Source organism: Fulmarus glacialis, unplaced genomic scaffold (assembly GCF_000690835.1).
Source record: "Fulmarus glacialis isolate BGI_N327 unplaced genomic scaffold, ASM69083v1 scaffold44048, whole genome shotgun sequence".
NCBI classification, from domain to species: domain Eukaryota; kingdom Metazoa; phylum Chordata; class Aves; order Procellariiformes; family Procellariidae; genus Fulmarus; species Fulmarus glacialis.
In genome coordinates this window covers 35,841-54,329 of record NW_009229701.1, presented here as the reverse complement: position 1 = coordinate 54,329, position 18,489 = coordinate 35,841, and the positions used below count along the sequence as shown (strand labels likewise).

Here is an 18,489-nt window from a genome sequence, read left to right as displayed (position 1 = left end):
CGGCACCGCGGTGGGCTTTCCAGAAGCGGCCAAAACGCCGCCAAACACTCGGGCCTTTCCAGGAAAACTTTGCTCAGTTGCCTGCGGTCATGACCGGGCGAGCCCCGGCTCTTCCTTGCCATGCTCCCAGCGCCCTGCTTTCACAGGGTCGCTTGAAGGAGATGGTCCAGTCCGACCCCTCTGCACAAAGCAGGGTCAACCAGAGCAGGCTGCTACAGGTTTTTTGCCCTTTTCCCAAGCGTACAGGTAACTTTTCCAGGTTTTAGGCTAGTCCAAACCTGTCCTGAAGCAGAGAGGAACTGGCCTGATGATTTCTGTCAGCTCTCTCGGCAGGTGATGCTGGTGAAAGGCTGATCTCCAGAGGCCTGTTTCCAGTGTGTGTCTAGAGGTCTCGCAGCACAGGTGCACGAGTTTGGGACTTTAATGGCTAAGCACTTGAGAACTACTAAAGAGCAGAGGGAATACTGTGTAAAAATACTTCTACATTTTTAAGGCCAAATCTCAGGCAGCATCAGCAAGTGTTTACCCAAACTGAGCAAAAACATAGTTTAACAAAAGAAGCATGGTTTAACAGGAACAAAAGGAGCAGTTAACACATTGTTTCTTGTCCACAGAAGAATAATTAGCTGGATTATTTTGGTGGAGAGATGAGATATAAAAGGCTTTCTATACTGCAGGGTACTTACCCTTTCTTTACAAAGTAAAAACTTCCTTTGGTGATCATGAGCTGACTGTAGAACAAGAAATACGTGGTCTCTAATGATGATTTTTTTGGGAGAAAAGCCACTTACCCCTCATCTCCTTTCAGCAGAAGTTAATTTACTGGTGTTTCTGACAGTAGGCAAAGAGCTGCTCTGCCCAGCAGAGGCCAATAGAGAGAACTGAGCCATTCAGTACGTGGTGGACTTACACTGCTTTGAAATGAACAGGCATTATGTTAGTTCCCAGATGGCAGTGCTCCTAGTGCTTGGTAAAGGAGCTGATTTTAGGACAGGTGGATCTTCTGCACATGCTCCACCATGGATTTCCATGGGAGTCTGGCATATGTAGTGTTCCTGGTTTGTATTTGACTAGGAGCACTTCCAAGAATCTCTGTTCAAGCACTTGTTTGGATAAGGGCCCATTGCATCACCTCAGTTATGCTCTGTTTTTATACTCTTCTTTCTTAATTTGTCACGCTAGCAGGTAAATGGAGAGAAAGTGAATTTATCTTCTGAAACGCATTTTAAGTTGCTGCCATTTATCTAAAGCACCTACTTCATCCCCTTCAGTAAAATGATGATGTTGTTCATTAGTTCCTCTGGCTGCTCATGGCTAAATGCGCCCTAGTCAGATTGCTCTATTTTTTCCCCTCCTATCAGCCACTTATGAAAGTCAAACATTTGTAATAATGCTATTGGGTTTTTTTGGAAGACTCTCAATTCTGCTGATGGTTTTAAATAAAATATCTCTAGATGAATGGGACTTGGTTTTTCATGTCCAAGCGAACATTGTACTGTTGGGCACTTGAGTTAATGTCTACATTTTTCCCCTGACTTTTTCATTACTCTCAAATTGAGTGTTTAGAATAGTTCTTTTTCCTTCCCCTTCCTCTTTTGGAACAGATGCCATTGTTTTTAGGTATTGTCTGAGTTTTGGCTTAGTTATTTAATTGGATATACCTATGTTTAAAATAATTATGGAACATTTGGCAATAGGTTGAGTATACAGCACACTTTAAGAGCTTTTGGAGTCAGCCATTAGCTCTTCTTGTGCAAATGGTGCTTTTCAGTTTATGTCGTGCTCTAATTGAGGTGCTACAACTAGGTCTTGAGGTCTGTTCCTGTAACTTTTTCATAGAGCAAGATTGCTTATACTTCCAGGTTTCTAAGCCCCTTTATAGGTCCTAGGCAAACCTTACCAGAAGCAGGCCAGCTGTTGACCTAGAACTTGAGGTTCTTGTTTTAAATTCAGCCTTGTCACAAGTTCTTTTTAATTTTAGAACACTTTGAAAGTCAGGTTTGTATGTGTTAACCATCTAACAGCAAGGCTAGGAAGGACGTTCAGTGAGTAACAATGTACATACAACTCTGGAGCCTGAGAAATAGTTAATTATCGGATGAGAACCTGTACATCTAGTTTAACAATTGCACTAACGAAGCCTTAAATTTCCATCTGTCTCTCTAGGAAGATGGAAATCTCCCTGCCCTCCATGTTAATCAGTTTACAGGCAGGAGGTCAGCAGCCTGGAAGGTGGAACCACAAAATTTGGGTAGCGCTATATATCATGAACGTGGCCCCCACATCTAGAAAAGCAACTCAAAGCTCTAAGGTGAGATGAATCAACAACCATATTCCTTCAGTATAATTAAAATCTCATATATGGAACAGGTAGAATTTTACTCAGACTGAGGAGTGTTGTGTATCTAAGAGGTAAGGGCTGTCATAACCTCCTCGCTTTCCATGCCACAGGTAAGTCAAGTTACTGAAACCTGGCTTTCTTTAACATAAATATGTAGTTATGGTCTAGAAGGAGAGAAAACAGGAAACAAAATCCTAACTACTTCCCTCAAAGCAAAAATACAGTCCAAAACCCAGCAAACAAACCTGAGTCCCTTTCCATAATAGCATTGCAGTGAATACACTCCTTCGCTTGGGGGAAAGTATGAGAAAGCAAACAACAGAAGGGAAAGTCTAGCCGCTTTAAATTTGCAAGTGGAAGGTGTGCAGACATTATGGTTGTGAGTATGTTATAAGAACCAATGTAGAACAGGCTGGTGTGGTATAATGGTTGCGTACTGAGAGACTCCCAAACACTTTGAGTGGCAATTCACAGTTCTGGTGTGTTGTCTTTGCAAAATAATTGGCAGACCCTCAGGTCGCACATATCCGAAGTAAACTGTGTCCCGCTCAGTTTACTGAGAGACCTGAGAGGTCTGTGAATGCTTAAAAATGTTGTGTTTGTAACCTTTGAAACTGCTATCTGGTGGCTGGTCTTTATAGTATTACTGACAACAGATGGCAAATGGCTCCACTGATGTAATTCTTGCTAGTGTTTCATTCCTGTGAAGTTGCACAGTTTCACAATCTCAGAAAGTGCCTCCATATTTTTTCTGCGTAATGATTTCAAGCCAAACTAAATAAAAACATTTTATATTATTCAAATTCCCATGGTGTCATGTGACATTTTTATAATGATTGCCTTGAAGCAGTTTCAGATAAGTGCACGTTTGGTAGCAATTTAAGGCCTGTGTCCTTTAAGTAATGCTTATTAGTACGTAACAGATGCTGTTTAGAAACATTATGCCTTTTAATAGGCTCTGCTTTTAGACTACATGTTCTCATTCCAGGCAGACTGTGGATCAGGCAAGCTTGGAGGTATGCTGTCATTTATGCAAAGCCTAAGTCAATTTTCTGCTCTGAAGCCAAGCCATGTGTTTTTCCTTGTTTCTTCCATTCTGGTCATAGCTTCCTTGCTGTGTTTTTCCCCCTGGTCATATCTTTGGCTGATTGTCAGGCCATTACAATCAAAACCTTTTGCATTTTTAACCACCAGCAGTGGTTTCTTTTGTCCTTACAGAAGAGCCTGTGTAAACTGAATTTAAACAATCTCAGCCTTACTGTCAAGAGCACAGCAAGCACAGAGTTAGCCCTCTGTTGCCAGCCTGTCCTTCCTTCTCTGCTTCTTCCTCCTCCCAAAAGGAGAAAAAGGGAAAAGCAGAGCCATGCTGATTTTGGAGCACCTTCAAAGACATGTAGAATAGCTGACACAATGGCACAGAGAAACAAGTGAGATGTTTACATATTTCCTCCACTACTTGCAGCTGTTTATTAAAGCAAGTTCTGAGACAGGCTAAGAGGCTTGTGATTGCTAGTGCAGGTGACGTATTAATTTGCAGCTGCATAACAAATGTAGCAAAGTGAAAATTACTGGTAGAGGGGTTTTTTTTGTTTCTTTCCTTTTTTCTCAAATTAATTGCTTTATTTTGAGATTAGTCTGGCTGTACAAATTGCTCCTTGGAAGTAATTTGGAGAAAGGCTGCTGGGCTTTCTTAGGCAGACTTATGCACTCTACTGGTGGGAGCAGTAGATTTATCAGATGTGTAAAGCACTTGCAACTCAAATTATGCGGTATCTGAAACTGGTATCCCTAAAAATCTACACAGTTGTCTCATATTTCCATTGCTACATCGTTTGTTTGGGGAAAATTGTCCTTTCTGATAGCAAACCAGGGCTTTCAGGTACACATACTGCCATAGTTTGTATCGAATGAAGATAAGGGCCGTGTGTAGTGCGGCCTTAGGTTTCCCACACCTGCTTTGAGTGATGGTAGTAACGGAGAAATGTATTTAATGTGGTACTTAAATACTAGCCCTGGTGCCGGGTTGTAACAGTGGGTGTTTCAGTAATAATTTTAAATGCTCCTTGGTCTTAAAATACGGCTATTTTCTGAAACTGTCCTAACTGGCAGTCTGGCTTCTCCCCATGGGATGAAATCATGTTCATGCTAGACCATTTGCCAAACTCAGTTGTCATTTCCTGCCATTTCCTGCCATTTCACTATTCCTTGTTTATCAGTATGGGAGACATTGTCTTCCTCTTTTCCCTGAAGTTATAGGTGGAGTTTTGACCAATGCATCCTCCTTTCTATCTTCCATCTTTGTAAAGAATTGAATTACCACTATCTACATTTGAATTTGTGATTTATAAAAGCTCTGTTGATGTTCATGGAATCTTTTGTGTCATTTTCCTTTCAAATCAGCCTCTTTGAATAATGAAAATACTTCAGTGATATATTTCAGTGTCATTCAGGGCCTTCCGTTTCTTCTTTGCTTGGATTTTGAGACTCAGACTGTAATTTGACGTCAGGCCTGGAATATGAACTTCTCCTGGCATAACTTTCTTGGCTACGAGTATGATGAAGTGAGATGTAGCACTGACATAGCTGTGCTGGAAGAAGCCCCTGATATGGACACAGTCGTTTTGGAAAACTTGTGTATTTTATTTTGTTTACGGGGTAGACAAATAATTAAGTTGACAAATTTAGACTTTTTTCTTACATATGCAAGGAAATCCATACCACTGCCTTCAGTAGTTGAAGTTAGACTTTTCCAGGAACATTTCTGCCCATCTCTTGGTTGTATGAAAAACAGTACATATTAGAAACTCAATTCTGATGTTCACAGGTTCAGAGGTATTAGCAGCAATCCCACTGAATCAACGGAATTTCCTTGAGGAAAACCTGATATGAACATGAACCTTAAAGCCTTAATTAATTACAATCCTTAATGTCCCTTTTATTCAGGACTACATCTTCTCTGAGTTATGCTGTAGGTTCCCTCCTTCTTTTTTACATCTAAGCTCTGTGAAAAAGAGTTAAATGTGCAGAAGTATGAATTCCTGATATGTCATAGTTACAGCTGGTAGCACTTCCATGGTTTAACAGTATGCTACAGTTTTTATTTATAAAGTCTGTTTCTGGGCCATAATACCTCAGCTTTTTTCAATTACATTAGGTTAGAGCTTTGTGCAAAATATGCCAGTCCAGATGTGCATTCTGTGTATAATAGGACAGGGGGTAGCCTGTTTACACAGATGTATTTTAATTTATCTGTACTATGACTTGGGTGTGGCTTTATCTTTGTAAGTTAACACTGCTAAAGATCCATCCGAGGGAACATAGATGTAGTTGGAACCTGTTTGCTGGATCTTCCAGTGCAGGAGTACTGCAGGTTAGAGTTGATTAATGCCATTATGTGATCCCTTCAATACGCAGTTGCTTTTCTAGATTTGAAAACATTTTAAATAACGTGGCTTCATCTAGATATTTTTCCAAAAAGAGCTAAATACTTAAATCAATTATTTAATTCCCTTGTCTATTTTTTTCCATTTCATAAGCTGCAGATTACTTTACGTTTTGGAAAATAAATAACACATGTGGCTTATAGACCCTGGTCATACAAAGTTCTGAGGGCCTTCAGAGCTCATTGAAGTGAGTAGAAATTTAAGGTGGTTGACGTTTTTCATAATTAGACTTGTCTAGTCTCTGCCTTTGCTCATGTACATTCTGCTAAATAGATGTGTATGCTTAAAGCTTTTTTCTTCCCTTTTCTGAAATCAGTAGTAAAAATGTGTTAGCGGGAATGGGATGGCTAATATGATAGCATCCTGCATTTGGGATGCCTAACATTTGGTCTGCCCTCCATTTGAGTGACAGAATTTGCAGTAATCACATGTATAGCTACAGCTGAACTCATCTATTTAATCTGTTTGGTTTCTTAATTGGCAATGGGATTAGAATTATTTATTTCCCTTCTGCCTTCATTTATTGATTCCACAGCAGAAAATTATTTACAGACAGAAACTTGTATTTAGTTTGTCTTCTGAAGCCCTTCTTGCCATTTGAATTGTGATAGAATAGTAAGTAATATATAAATGGCATTTTTGGATCGAAACATAGGAACCTGTTAAGGCCAATGCATTTTTTTCATCCTTTATGTTCCAAGAGTGATTGCTCTATTAGTAATGGTGAAAAGCAATGCAGTGGAGAAGAACATTGTTTTCATTAATGATGTACAGCATGTGGTTAAGAGCTGCCTTGCCATGTTGGACAGGTATCGCACCACGGCATTTGCCCACTAGCTCCATTGCCACCACACATTGTTATGATACTGAAATTTAACTTACACTAGAACTTGGGTTTTTGACATGTACTTGCTCAATTAAATTCAGGATATGAGAGTCAGGTTCTGCATGTACTCCCGGGAACGTGCCAAAGACCTCTTCCTTCCTTTGAAAGGTTAAACAAATATGGTTGTCTAATGATAACCACATGCATGGAGTTGTTCAAGCTCATGGAAGGAAAGGAGAAGAGTTGATGTTAAGCACTGCTATTTAACACAGAGCTCCCACTCCTGTGAGAGGGTAATGGAAAGCACTTTCGCTATATGTGCACGATTTAGAAGGGCAAAAGAAGTTATCTTTAGATGCTAGACACTGTCATTGTTGTGCTGCCATAGTGTGGCAGTGACAGTCCACAGGAGAACAGAGAACAATTTATGTTATATGACTTCTTTGGTTTTTTATGTTGTGACTTCAGAGGCACTGATAAGGAAAACACCCTTTTGAACTGGTAGATAAGACATACGCTTAACTGATAAGAAACCAGACAGAAGATGAAGTGATTTGTTGGGGGCCACAAAAACACACCTGTGTTAAGAATAAATCTTAGGAGTTCTGGTCTCAGTTGCCTGGTTTAATTAGAAGAACATTCCCTCCTAAATATTGACATGATACACAGTCTTTTTGTGTTGCTGCACGTATGTTTGTTTCATATTGCAAAGCGTTTTCTGATTAAAAAAAAATAGGGAAAATACTTCTTGGGCAAAAAACCTCACAGTACTGTCAGAAACACTTAGAATCTGCTGAAGCTTTTTTTTTATTGTGAAATATATTGGCATGAAAATAAAGCCAATAGTAAAGCCAATAAATAAAACCAGTACTGCTATTGCAAGCATTAGAAATGGCAAAAGTAAATAAAAAATAATGACACTTGAAAGTTAGAAATGTTAGGTTCTTTTTATCTATCTTGTTTCTGCACCACTGGAAATCACACTGAAGTATTTTTCATACCCTTACATGTAAAAGTACGCACAAATTTGCACGAATGTACAAAGATGCACAGTCCAGATACAAATCCTGTGGTGGCTGATGGCTCTACTGTAAACATAAAATTCTTAATGGATGCATGTAGTATCATTCTCTGTGTTTGTAAAACATGAAAAAGTAGTTGTAGGATAAATGATTAATTCGCTTCAGACATAACCCTTTTCATGCTTCATCTACAGTGAGGTTGATGTATTTTGCTTTACAATCTGGCTGCATCCTAAATGCTCTTACAGATTTCTGAAATGGGCTTTTCAACAAGTAAGTCTTTCCAGGGAGTACCAGCCATACCTTAATGTGTCTTAATCTACACAATTGTGTGTCTAGTGTGAAAAAACTGCATCACCAACTTGTTTGCTTAAGGAAACAGTGTTAATACGCTACATATGAATGCAGGAATAGAAAATTCTTAACAATGAAAGCAAATATCTCTTGTTTAATAAATTTTGTATTGGGTTCATGATCAAAAAGGACTTAAGTATCTTGGCAATACATACTAATTTGAAACCTAAATGAGTATTTAAAACATCCTTACAAAGAGATAGAGTTGATTGTCCCACGTTGTAACTGATTTGTTAGATAATGGCAAAATAGTAAAACTAATACATAGGTACTAAAATGACTAGTCTAGTGAAAGAGAGTTTGAGGGATGTAATGGTGATTTGAATTGCTATAGCATTATATTAATGAGATAAGTCTGTGGTTATCTATAGTCTAGTTAAATTATTTCTGTTACACCACAGGGTTTAGTTGCAGAGGATATAGAAGGATCATCAAAAAAACCCTTCAGAATAACTGATTAGATTGAAGCATGTCATTTACCTTTGGGCATTACAGCAGTCTGTGGTTTCACTTGTGGAATTTCACATACGAGTGTGTGCACCATGTGTTTTCTGTTGTATTGAGAATAAATTCTTTTGCCCATGGAAAAATATTTCCTGCTTACTTTAACTGATAGAATGAAATTCTTGCTGAATCTGTAATGATGGGGGTCTGTCTCTAATCTACAAAAATTAATTTCTAGTTTAAGGTAGAATATTGTCTTCTATTTTGTGATTGCATTTGTTATTTATCTACCTGATGCAGAACGTAAGCATGTTAATCAGATCTATCTGGATTCCCACATATTGATCTTTTTGGATCATAAGTGAATTGAACTTTGTCCGACTTCTACTCTCAAGAAAGATATTTGTCCACTTTATGAAACCACCATAAAATTCGGCTCTCTATTTGCGAGAAAATGAGGAGGTGGAATAGCAGTGGGTTTAGAAAAAGCTGAGTTTAGGGATCAGGACTGAAACAAGGGCCTTGGTTTATGCCTTATTGGCAGAGTTGCATGATGTTTTGAGCTGAGGTACCTATAGGTGCAGGAGGGTAGTATCTCATAAAGATGACTGAGTTGTATGGGCAATGCCTGCTTGTTTGTATAGCTGGTTTTAGCTGTAGCTTTTCACTCTAAAAATCAGATTCTTAGTGCAAATTGATGACAGATCACTAGAGTGAGAGGAGATGTGCTTACACATCCTCGCTTGAGAATGTGGCCCAGACTGCTCCATGGAAACAAAAGAGAGAAGAAGCAGAAGCAGCGTTAGTTTTTCCTTTAAAATCTATTCTGTATGCTTGAAATGGAAATATGCCCATTCAGATTTCTCATTTATTTATCTCTAGATAAGTTTTTCTGTGGAATTGCATACACTTCCTCCTCCTCCGCCCTGAATGCCGGTGCCCTGTAAAAGACAAAGTCAGGTACCTGTCTGCAAACCCTTCATTGTCACTGCTGCCGTAGAATCCGCCTAGATGATGTCTTGACCTTGTTTACCAGCTCTGGCTAGTTAAGATGGCAGCCACTTCATCGCGAATGTCAGGAATCCCTCTAATGCAGTAGGCCTCCCGTTCTAAATTTACTCTCCTTATGGTTTATGGTCCCTCCTCTGTGGCTGCAGCAAGAGGCCCCCTTTTTATGACTCACCCCTCCTGCCCCCCTTCGCTCCCCCGTCTCGCTCCCTCCCTCCCTCCCCCAGATGGTAACCCTTTGTGCACATTGCCTGTTTGAAAGAAGTGCTCGCTGGGTGTCTAGCAGATTGGCTGCCACAATGTGCTCTTTTGTTGCCACTAGGTAAGATCAAATTCAAATGAAATCCTGTAATTCAAATTAGGTTAAAAGGCTGTCCTTGGAACTTCGCAATTTTGGTATCCCAAGATGCTGATAGGGGCCTCAGACTGAAGCACTCACAGGAGAACAGCGCTGTTTTTCTTTTAAAGCGAAGTTAACAAATTATTTTGCATTTGATTTTGGAACCTTTGTAACATCCTACCAGCAATAATTATTGTTGTAGTCAAATGCCTAATAACAATAGTTATGGTTAGACTTTGTGGAGGTGTTTTTTCGTTTCTGTATACAAAAAAAGCATAAAAGGGACATACACAGGAGGGCAAATTTCTTCACTTTGTACTGGGGAAAACTGGGAAACACATTAGTTAATGTAAAAAAAATTTCAAACTAGTGATTTTTCTCCTGTCTATGGCAGCTGAACAGTATTAGTGGTATGTGTATGGGTGTGCAAGTTTTGGGGGGGTATTCACAAAAGCTAGCCTTAGCACAACTGACTTCTTGAGGATGCTCCAGGGTACCTAAAGTTAGACTTCTGCTCCGTATTATCCCTAAAGGAACCTCACTCTCGCTTCTCTCTCTCCCCCCCACCTTATATACAGAAGCCAAGACAGATTTGTTTTCTTCATGAAAAATTTTTGGGTTTCCCCTTTATTGGAATATGTGCTCCTAACTCACTTGGGCGTTTCCAGAGTATTACACAGGAAAGACAAGTTAACTGGAAGTCTAAAAGCGTTTTTCAGAGAAAAAAATTGCTTCCGTGGAAAGCTGTATTAATGGAAAGTTGATCAGAAGTTTTCTCTAATGCCTCATTATTTAATCTGTGACATTATTTCATCCTTCAAATGGTCACTATTACCTTAGAATACAAGTGTATTATGTACCAGACAGTTAGTGTACCTTTGAAGGTACTAGTTGTTTTGTTCAGTGAGGAGAAAACATGATTGTGCTTATTAAGTTGCTTTGGCTTAACAGTGGCAGGATGTAGCCTTGTAAGCAGGATCTCATGAATAGTATTTATTAGTATGGCCAGTATTTCTCTTTGTGCTAAGTCTTACATGCTGCTCTTTTGCAAAGAATTAATTTACTAGTAAATTTACTTCAGTAAATTACTAAAGTTTTTAATAATAATCTTTAATTTCTTTCCCTTATATGGCTTCTTTGCTTGATGGTGTTACACAGTACACTGGGGAAGGCCGCTGCAGAAGAAAACTGCCACTGCTAACTACTGGCTGGGATTTTATAATGTGGCTCAACTTGCCAGTGTTGCAATGCTGTTTTCTCTCCCGTTTTCTCTCCCATTTTGTCACATACAAACATACTATGAAAACCATTTACAGAGTAGCTTCTCTTCAGCATTCTGACTACATAGCTTTGCTGTCAAGCTTCAGGATGTAAGCTGACTGCCTGATAAGGGCAGGAAAATAGTATTTAAAGTATTCTAAGCAGTGCTGGGAGGTGGTGAATTATCAGTTCTAGTTTCTTACCCTTTTGCTGAGGAATCAGATACTGATCACTGCCAGAGGGAGGATGGTGGGACCGTGGGTGAATAGTCTGACCTGGTATTCCAAATCCCATGCTCCTACTTTTACATGGAAAGGTATCATTTTTAATATGGTACTTTCATGATTCATAGTTTCTGAATCTTAATATAGACAGTTCTTGCAATGGCCCTCATAAGGCTGTTCATTGTCTCAGCCGTTTGCTTTGCACTTACTATCAGTGCAGTTATTTCACATTAAACTTGGGTCACAGGAACTGCCATGTGAGAGCAAACCATGATTAAAAATGGACGATTTAGAACTAAGATTCCAACTATAGCAGTGCAGTAGAAGATTTTGTCCTCAGTTTGGGGCTTACAAGAGTTGGGGGTGAAAGCCTCTTAAATTGAAACTATTTCCTTCCTATGATAGAAGACTGGCAGAATACTATTTGGACTACTAACCCATTTCTTCTGGTGTTCTTTATCTTGAGCTGGTGATGAGCCACCAATCAGTCTGGTTTGTTATATCAGAAAGAGGTTGCTTGGTTCCTCATGAGCACTGAGTTGGACTTTGCATTTAGGTAACAGGCATCAGATGTATGTAATTTCTGTTTGCATGCGATTAACAAATACCTTGCATGAATACCGATACCCTTCAGCATTGAGTCACATGGATTAAAAGTTATGATGCGTAAAAGATGGTGGTTACTATTTTGGGAACTCTTATGTAGGCAAATATTTTAATATTTAATATTGTTTCATTGTTGTGAAAGTGCCCAATTGAAGTTACTCAAGAGAAAACTAATGATATATAACAGATCATAGACTGACCCATAAAGGGGCAGTCTTCCAAGAAGGAGTGGAAGCTTTGGAATTCTTTTCCTGTTATATTTTTGGACAGTACTAAAACTCAGGCTGTGTTTTGAAGAAGTTTTTTTTCTCTTCTCAGCTTTAAAGCCATTTACTTACACATAGAGAAATTTGAGAGTGTGCTTGTTGAATTCAAAGGAGACAAATGTGATTTGATGCTGTCATGGTTCTACTTTGTAAAATTGCATGTCAAGAGGTAAATAACATATGGATAGGTTTTTACCAGCCTTACTATTTTAGACTGGGATTATACAAAAGGCTCTAATGGGAACAATAAGGGCCCAGCTACACCAAGCAGCTGCTGGGGTAACTGAGGTTTTAAAACTCATGTTTCTTAGTTCATTTAAAAAGTAAAAGTATCTTGTGTTTTATTTTAACTACAGGTTGCCTTTACTTGGTAGATACGTTAGCAGGAGATCCAGAGGTTCTGCAAGCAGATGCTGAAACATACTGTGAAAAACTCTTGAAGAAATCGTTGTCCACTCCTGATGTTTTTTTGATCCCTGGAGGAGAGGAGGTAGTAGGCTGATGTTTTTCATACTGCAAGTTAGATACTTGCAAACTCGTTTGTTGGTTGTGCTCATAGTCTGTCTGTGAATAGGGGTAAACTGGTGTGGCTGGATTACAAATCTCTTAAAATCAGCAAATTCTGCATTATTTCAAATAGTTTGCATGCTGCAAATGAGAGATAAGCTTAAACTACAAGTCTAAAACCCTCTGAGTGTGGATGAGGGTTTGAAGTACTTAGCTGAACTTTGCATCTTGACCTACCTCCTTATAGCACTGAATCAAAAGTGAATTTGATAGACGTTTATACCATGGCGCAGCTCTATATTCTGCCTCTACTGTGCAGTTTACACAGGTATTGTGATATAGTCTATCTTTTGTTTCCATTCTTTCCAATACTTATATTGATAATTTTGAATATGGGTTCTCCCAAAGGAATTCTGATCAGATGTGATTGATACATGGTATAAATACTGTAGGTGCCGATGCTGTAGGGTCCATTCCTGAGCCACCTGGGGGGAATGCATTGGAGATGACTGAGCAGGCCTATTAAAAATTCTGACTTCAGTCAACCGATGAAACCTTTCCTTCTCAGCATTTTCTAGATCATAAAAGGTATGCTGGGCTAACTGTTATTGTATTATCAAACCAGTAAGTGGATTGGTTGAAATAAATGTTTGGAATACGGTGGCTTTGCTACAATTTAGGAAAATAATATGCAGTGGTTTCCAGAAAAACGCTGTTTCAGGTGGGTAGCTTCATCGTTGAGCCGTGAATGTAACTAGCTTTAAATACTCTTCTAATGCCCTCTAGTGGACCATGTAGGGTTAAATACAAACAAACCTGAAAATGCAAAGATCCCCCAGTTTAGGGCTTCTGTGTCCTTACCTCAGCCTTTCATGCCGGGTTGTACTTTGAGAGGCTCATTTGCTGTTCTCTTAGAAGGGAGAGTAAGTTAAAATCCCAAGCAGCGCTGTGTGTATTCCTGCAATAGCTAGAGACAGTGAGATCAGTTAAAGTTGGACTTCTGGCGTTTGGTTCAGAACTGTCTTGATTTTGTGGCTTATCATCAGACCTTAAATATATCACATGACTGATTTGAGTCTCATAGCAACACATTTCGCATTCATTTAATTCAGGTCTAATCTAATCTGCAGTCAGACAGCTAGTCAAGGGCATAAGTAATGGTAATGTTCTTGCTGTATTGTTTTTTTCCTTAGACTCTATAATAAATAGTTCGAAGAATGTTGATGTTTTGTAATTAAAAATAAATTAAATGTAATAAGGTAAAGCTTCCATCCCCAGTGGACATCTCAGCTAACAATCTCTATTATATACTTACAACCTGCAAGATGAGGATTTTGGTGTTTGGATAATGGCTGTAGTTACCAGGCTTTTTTTTCCTCTGTACATCTGAATTAAAGCAGGTTTCAAGTGGCAGGACCATGAATAATTATTTAGCAAGTGTTAAGTGGCTGTCAGCCCACTTGCTCGGGTCACAGAACTTCTTTTTGGTATGGCATGGTCTTTGGTCAAGCATTCAGTACACAAATAGCAAGGATTATTGCAAGTCAGGATGGAAGTGCATTGGCAGCGTTCATACACAGAAAACCATGGCTGGCTCATGCTGATGTTGTTAGCACATGTGAAAGTGCACATTACCTTATAAAACAAAATAACAATCATAGCAGTACTGGAAATAGTACTGGCCTTTTCATTATAGTAACGCTCCCAGGTGCCATAATGACATCAATGCTGTTATATTTGAAGCATTCAAAGAATGACTGAATCCCCAGAACATACTGAGATTTCCGGAAGCTCGTGAATACGGGTTTCGGGCAGTTTTCAGTTTTTTTCCTGGAGTCCAGTGTTCACATAGATGATCCCAGGATTCTGGCACTCATAAAATAGTGAATACTGGTTTCAACTTAAAGTTGTTATCTTGAATAATCCATATTCATACTACTCTTTCCATGCACCAAGAAATACTAAATGTATCACATGACTGATTTGAGTTTCATAGCAAACTGACAAATGGGTGCAATTAGAGAGAGAGGCACACCCACACATACACAATGGACCAGATTTTTGAAAGTACAGTACATACTGTGCTAAATTATGCATGCTCTTTGCCTGTACCTAAGCTTACATGAGAGCATTTGCAATATTCAAATGGAAATCGTCATCTCTATGCATATAGAGCTGTTTGAGCACAGTAATTTTGTGTTTGTAAGTCACATCATTTAGAAGTTTAGTCTAAGACTGAGAGCTTGAGAGCTGCATTTTGATTTTAGCTTTGCCTTCAACATAACCACCTTGTGCCAATTATCTACCCTCCCTGTGCCTCACAGATAAACTGCCCAGGCACTGCCCTAATGCTTTGATACTCCCTGTACCCTGAGGCTTAGTTCATTGTTTGCAAAACACCACAAGTACTCAGCTGGACGATGCTGTAAGAAGTGCAAGTTGTATTTGTTTTTATTTGATGTGCCTGGTCTTTCATAACACCATTTGTCTGCATGTAACAGTGTTCAAAGCCAGGTTGTGTACTAATCATAGTAAGTCAGCATTAAGGTCTTCACTAACTTTGGTAGCTTGATTTCGTTTAAATTAACATTACTTACTGATAATATTAGAATATTATGTATGTTTTGGTGCCTTGAAGTTCAGGATTGAGAGAGTTTTGTGCTAAGCTTGTACCATGCATATTAGTAAAACATATAAGTGCATCTAATACATGAAATACTTCTCGCGAACTTTGCAGTACAAACAGCTACAGGGCTTGTTTGTTTTTTAGGTTAAACTTGAAGATTCCTGTGTGTGTTTTGTCCCTCTCTACCGAAATAATCCTACCTACAAAATGTTGCTGTTAACTGATCCAAAGGATAAAGAGACAGGTTAGAATTGGTCAAAATATTTTGAAATTTGAGTAGTTGTACTTTCTTTACTTTTAAGATGGTCTGCTTGTTTGTATATTTAAATATTTTGGATTTTGTTTTGAATATGAAGTGGATTCAGTTTACCTGTCAGGGATTTGTGTCGGTGAGCTACTGATTAGAAGGGAGGATTGACAATCAGGGCTTTTAAATTCTATGCATAGCTCTGCTGGTAGCTGAAAAAGCACCTTGTTAATCATCTGTTTTTCTTTCTGAGTTTGTTCAACAGGGTAATATTTTTCTGGTTCAGGATGATGTTAAATTTAATGCATTATAGTTTGGATACGACTCTGAAATCCTTAAACAAGAGCAAATATATATGTGAAATTGTATTAGGTCTTATTGATTCTTATTCATATTATTTTTACTTTATGATATCTTCTTCAGTCGTAGGTTTAATTGCTTTCTATTTCCAGTACTGGTGTGTGAGGGCTAAATTTGGAGTGAGACCATGCTCAGGAATTGAGTTAAGTCCATTTTATTTGGCAGTTCTCCCAAGATATTCTTTAAACTCTACCAGCTTTGCCTTGCTTACTGCTAGTATTGCTGGTGTTTTCCAATTACAGCCATGTGTCAGCCTGACAAGGATACACTGCAACTGTGTTACAGGCAGAAGTCAGCATGTGCTTACAGGTGTTTCTGTTTCATGAGTCACTGTGTAGAGTATGAACACGTTATTAAGATTTGATCAATAATTGTATCTAAGTATTATCTTACTGCTATCAGGATCGCAATATCTTCAGACACAGCCTGATTTCTTCCTACTTACTCTCTTAGGCAAGTGTCTTTGACTAGGGAATGTGAAAAAATGCAAATGTAAAATAATTAACAACTCTTGATACCACTGTCACTGACGGGAAACTTGACTCCAAGTTGCATAGTAGCAGAAGCCCAGGTTGCGACCCACCTAGAGGCATGTTGGAGCTGTTGTGAAGCAATGGGTTATCTACATTAAAAGCTTAAACCTAGCAGAATAAACACCTTATTACATTATAAACAACAGACTGATTGACTACTGTGACCCCCTTGCAAAACTTTAGCTTGAGTCATCAGCCCATAGTCACAGAAACAGTCTCAAAGAGATCAGTAAGTCTAGTTATTTAAGTAAGGCCTACATCATTTGGCTTTTAATATTTTCTTTTAAAAGTATGATTTAAAGGATTTTACTGGAAGTTCTTGTTTCTGGATTTTATATGCTATAAATCTGTGGCCAGCCTTCCTACACACATCAAATTTGACTGACGTGATTTTTTTCTTTAGATGAGTTTTAATAAAATTTCATTAGTTCTCTAAAGTCTGCTGGGATGTGTGTATATATGTGTGCACACCTATACATATGGGTATATACATTTGAAGTATTTTGTCCAAATATTTTTCCCACAGTTCAACAGATTTGGAATTGACTCTTAAGGCAGCAGACTGTGTTAATGTGGCAAGTCCATCTGGATTTGCTTACCTATATGACCTTTTGTTCTGACCAGTGAACAGATGAAATTGTTTCAAAACCAATTCCTTCAGAGAAAAGCAATATTTTTTAACTCAGTCATCGTTACTTAAGGACATGGGTAGAAAGTTAAAACACTAAACAGGTTGCATGATTTTTTTTCCTCCTTTGAGCTTTACACTTTTCTTGTGAACTCGAGTTTCATCCAGATGGGAGAGGCAAAAAAATCGTGCTGTAGTTGATCTCTCCTCTTTCTTATGTGCTGTCCGGTGCGTCTGCATTTTAGTTTTACTTCACACCAGGAGTGCTCTTAGAAGGAAATTTCCTGGTTGTCCCCATGTACTGTGCTTCAGTTCATATCAAGGAGCAGTCTCAGAGTGCGTGAGCTGGTTTACTTTTGGCTGAAATGAAATTAGAGGATGCACTCCAGAAGCACACTGATGAGCCCCAACCTCTTTTACTTTTCAGCACCAGGCTAGAATTTGTGAACATCAGGTTCTCTGCACCAAATGTTTTGCTCTGTGAATTCAGTTTTGTTAGTGTTAGTCTTGCTAATGCAAACATGGCCCATTGATTTTTCCTCTTGCAATCCATTTGGACATTTCTGAAGTCCAGTGGGGGAAGGCAGCCAAGGGTGTCCCAGGATATGCTGGGGTCGAGGTGCTTTACTGAGAAGCAATTGGAAACAGAGTAGAAGATGCAGCTAATAAGTGTGTAGGGCATATTTAGTTGTGTACTTCTCAGGTCCTGGTGTGGATAGTGAATCAGCAAGAAGTGTTAGAATCCTCATTGCTTGGTTCTGCCACAGCTCAAATGATGCTCTGAGACCATATCATATTGCTCCCGAGAGCCACAACCTTCGTCTGCTCTGGTGGTTCTAGTGACTGCCAAAACTCTGGCTGGAGACTTCTCAATTTAGTTCTCTTCTCTGGCTCTGTCCCTGACTCCATCCGTTCCTTCAGCTTCGCTCCAACATCTCCATCTTTGTTCCTGGTGGATCCTCAACATCCCTCACCCCCTAAAATGAACTCTGTACAAAGCCTTAACAATTGCTGGGGTTAACCACACACCTGGGCAGTACCTTAATCTCAGTGAGAAAGCTGTACACCTTGTATGTCTGATGTTCATATGTGACGGGATTTCCTCTTTCAGCTTCATTTGTGTTTATGTCTATAATAGTAAAGTATTGCATAGATAAAATGATGTATATAATACTTATGAAATAATATCCACTGTAACATACTTATTTTCCCAGAATTCCCAAATAAAATATTGTCAATCTAATAATTTATGTTTGAAATTCTAATAATTTAGACTCTGGAAAAATAATATATTTAGCAGCCTAGCTACAAGTTTGCCTGTGAAGAGCTTTAAAGTTTGATGGCATTTAATTCTTGAACATAGGTTAAAGAAGGGGTTGATTCCAACACTGGGATTTATATCTGATCATCTTGATCAGATGGGCTGTCCAGAAGTGATGTGTAGATTGTAGTCT

At 38.8% G+C, this 18,489-nt stretch overlaps 1 protein-coding gene across 1 annotated transcript in view; it reads left to right on the top strand.

The window, feature by feature from the left end:
- Positions 1–89: 89 nt before the first annotated feature.
- Positions 90–18,489, top strand: part of FAM169B (family with sequence similarity 169, member B) — a 38,663-nt gene continuing 20,263 nt past the window's right edge. Inside the window, exons 1-3 of the mRNA XM_009583949.1 lie at positions 90–246; positions 12,491–12,624; positions 15,412–15,511. Of these exons, the coding sequence (XP_009582244.1) occupies positions 90–246; positions 12,491–12,624; positions 15,412–15,511 (391 nt within the window). The remainder of the gene's footprint in view (positions 247–12,490; positions 12,625–15,411; positions 15,512–18,489) is intronic.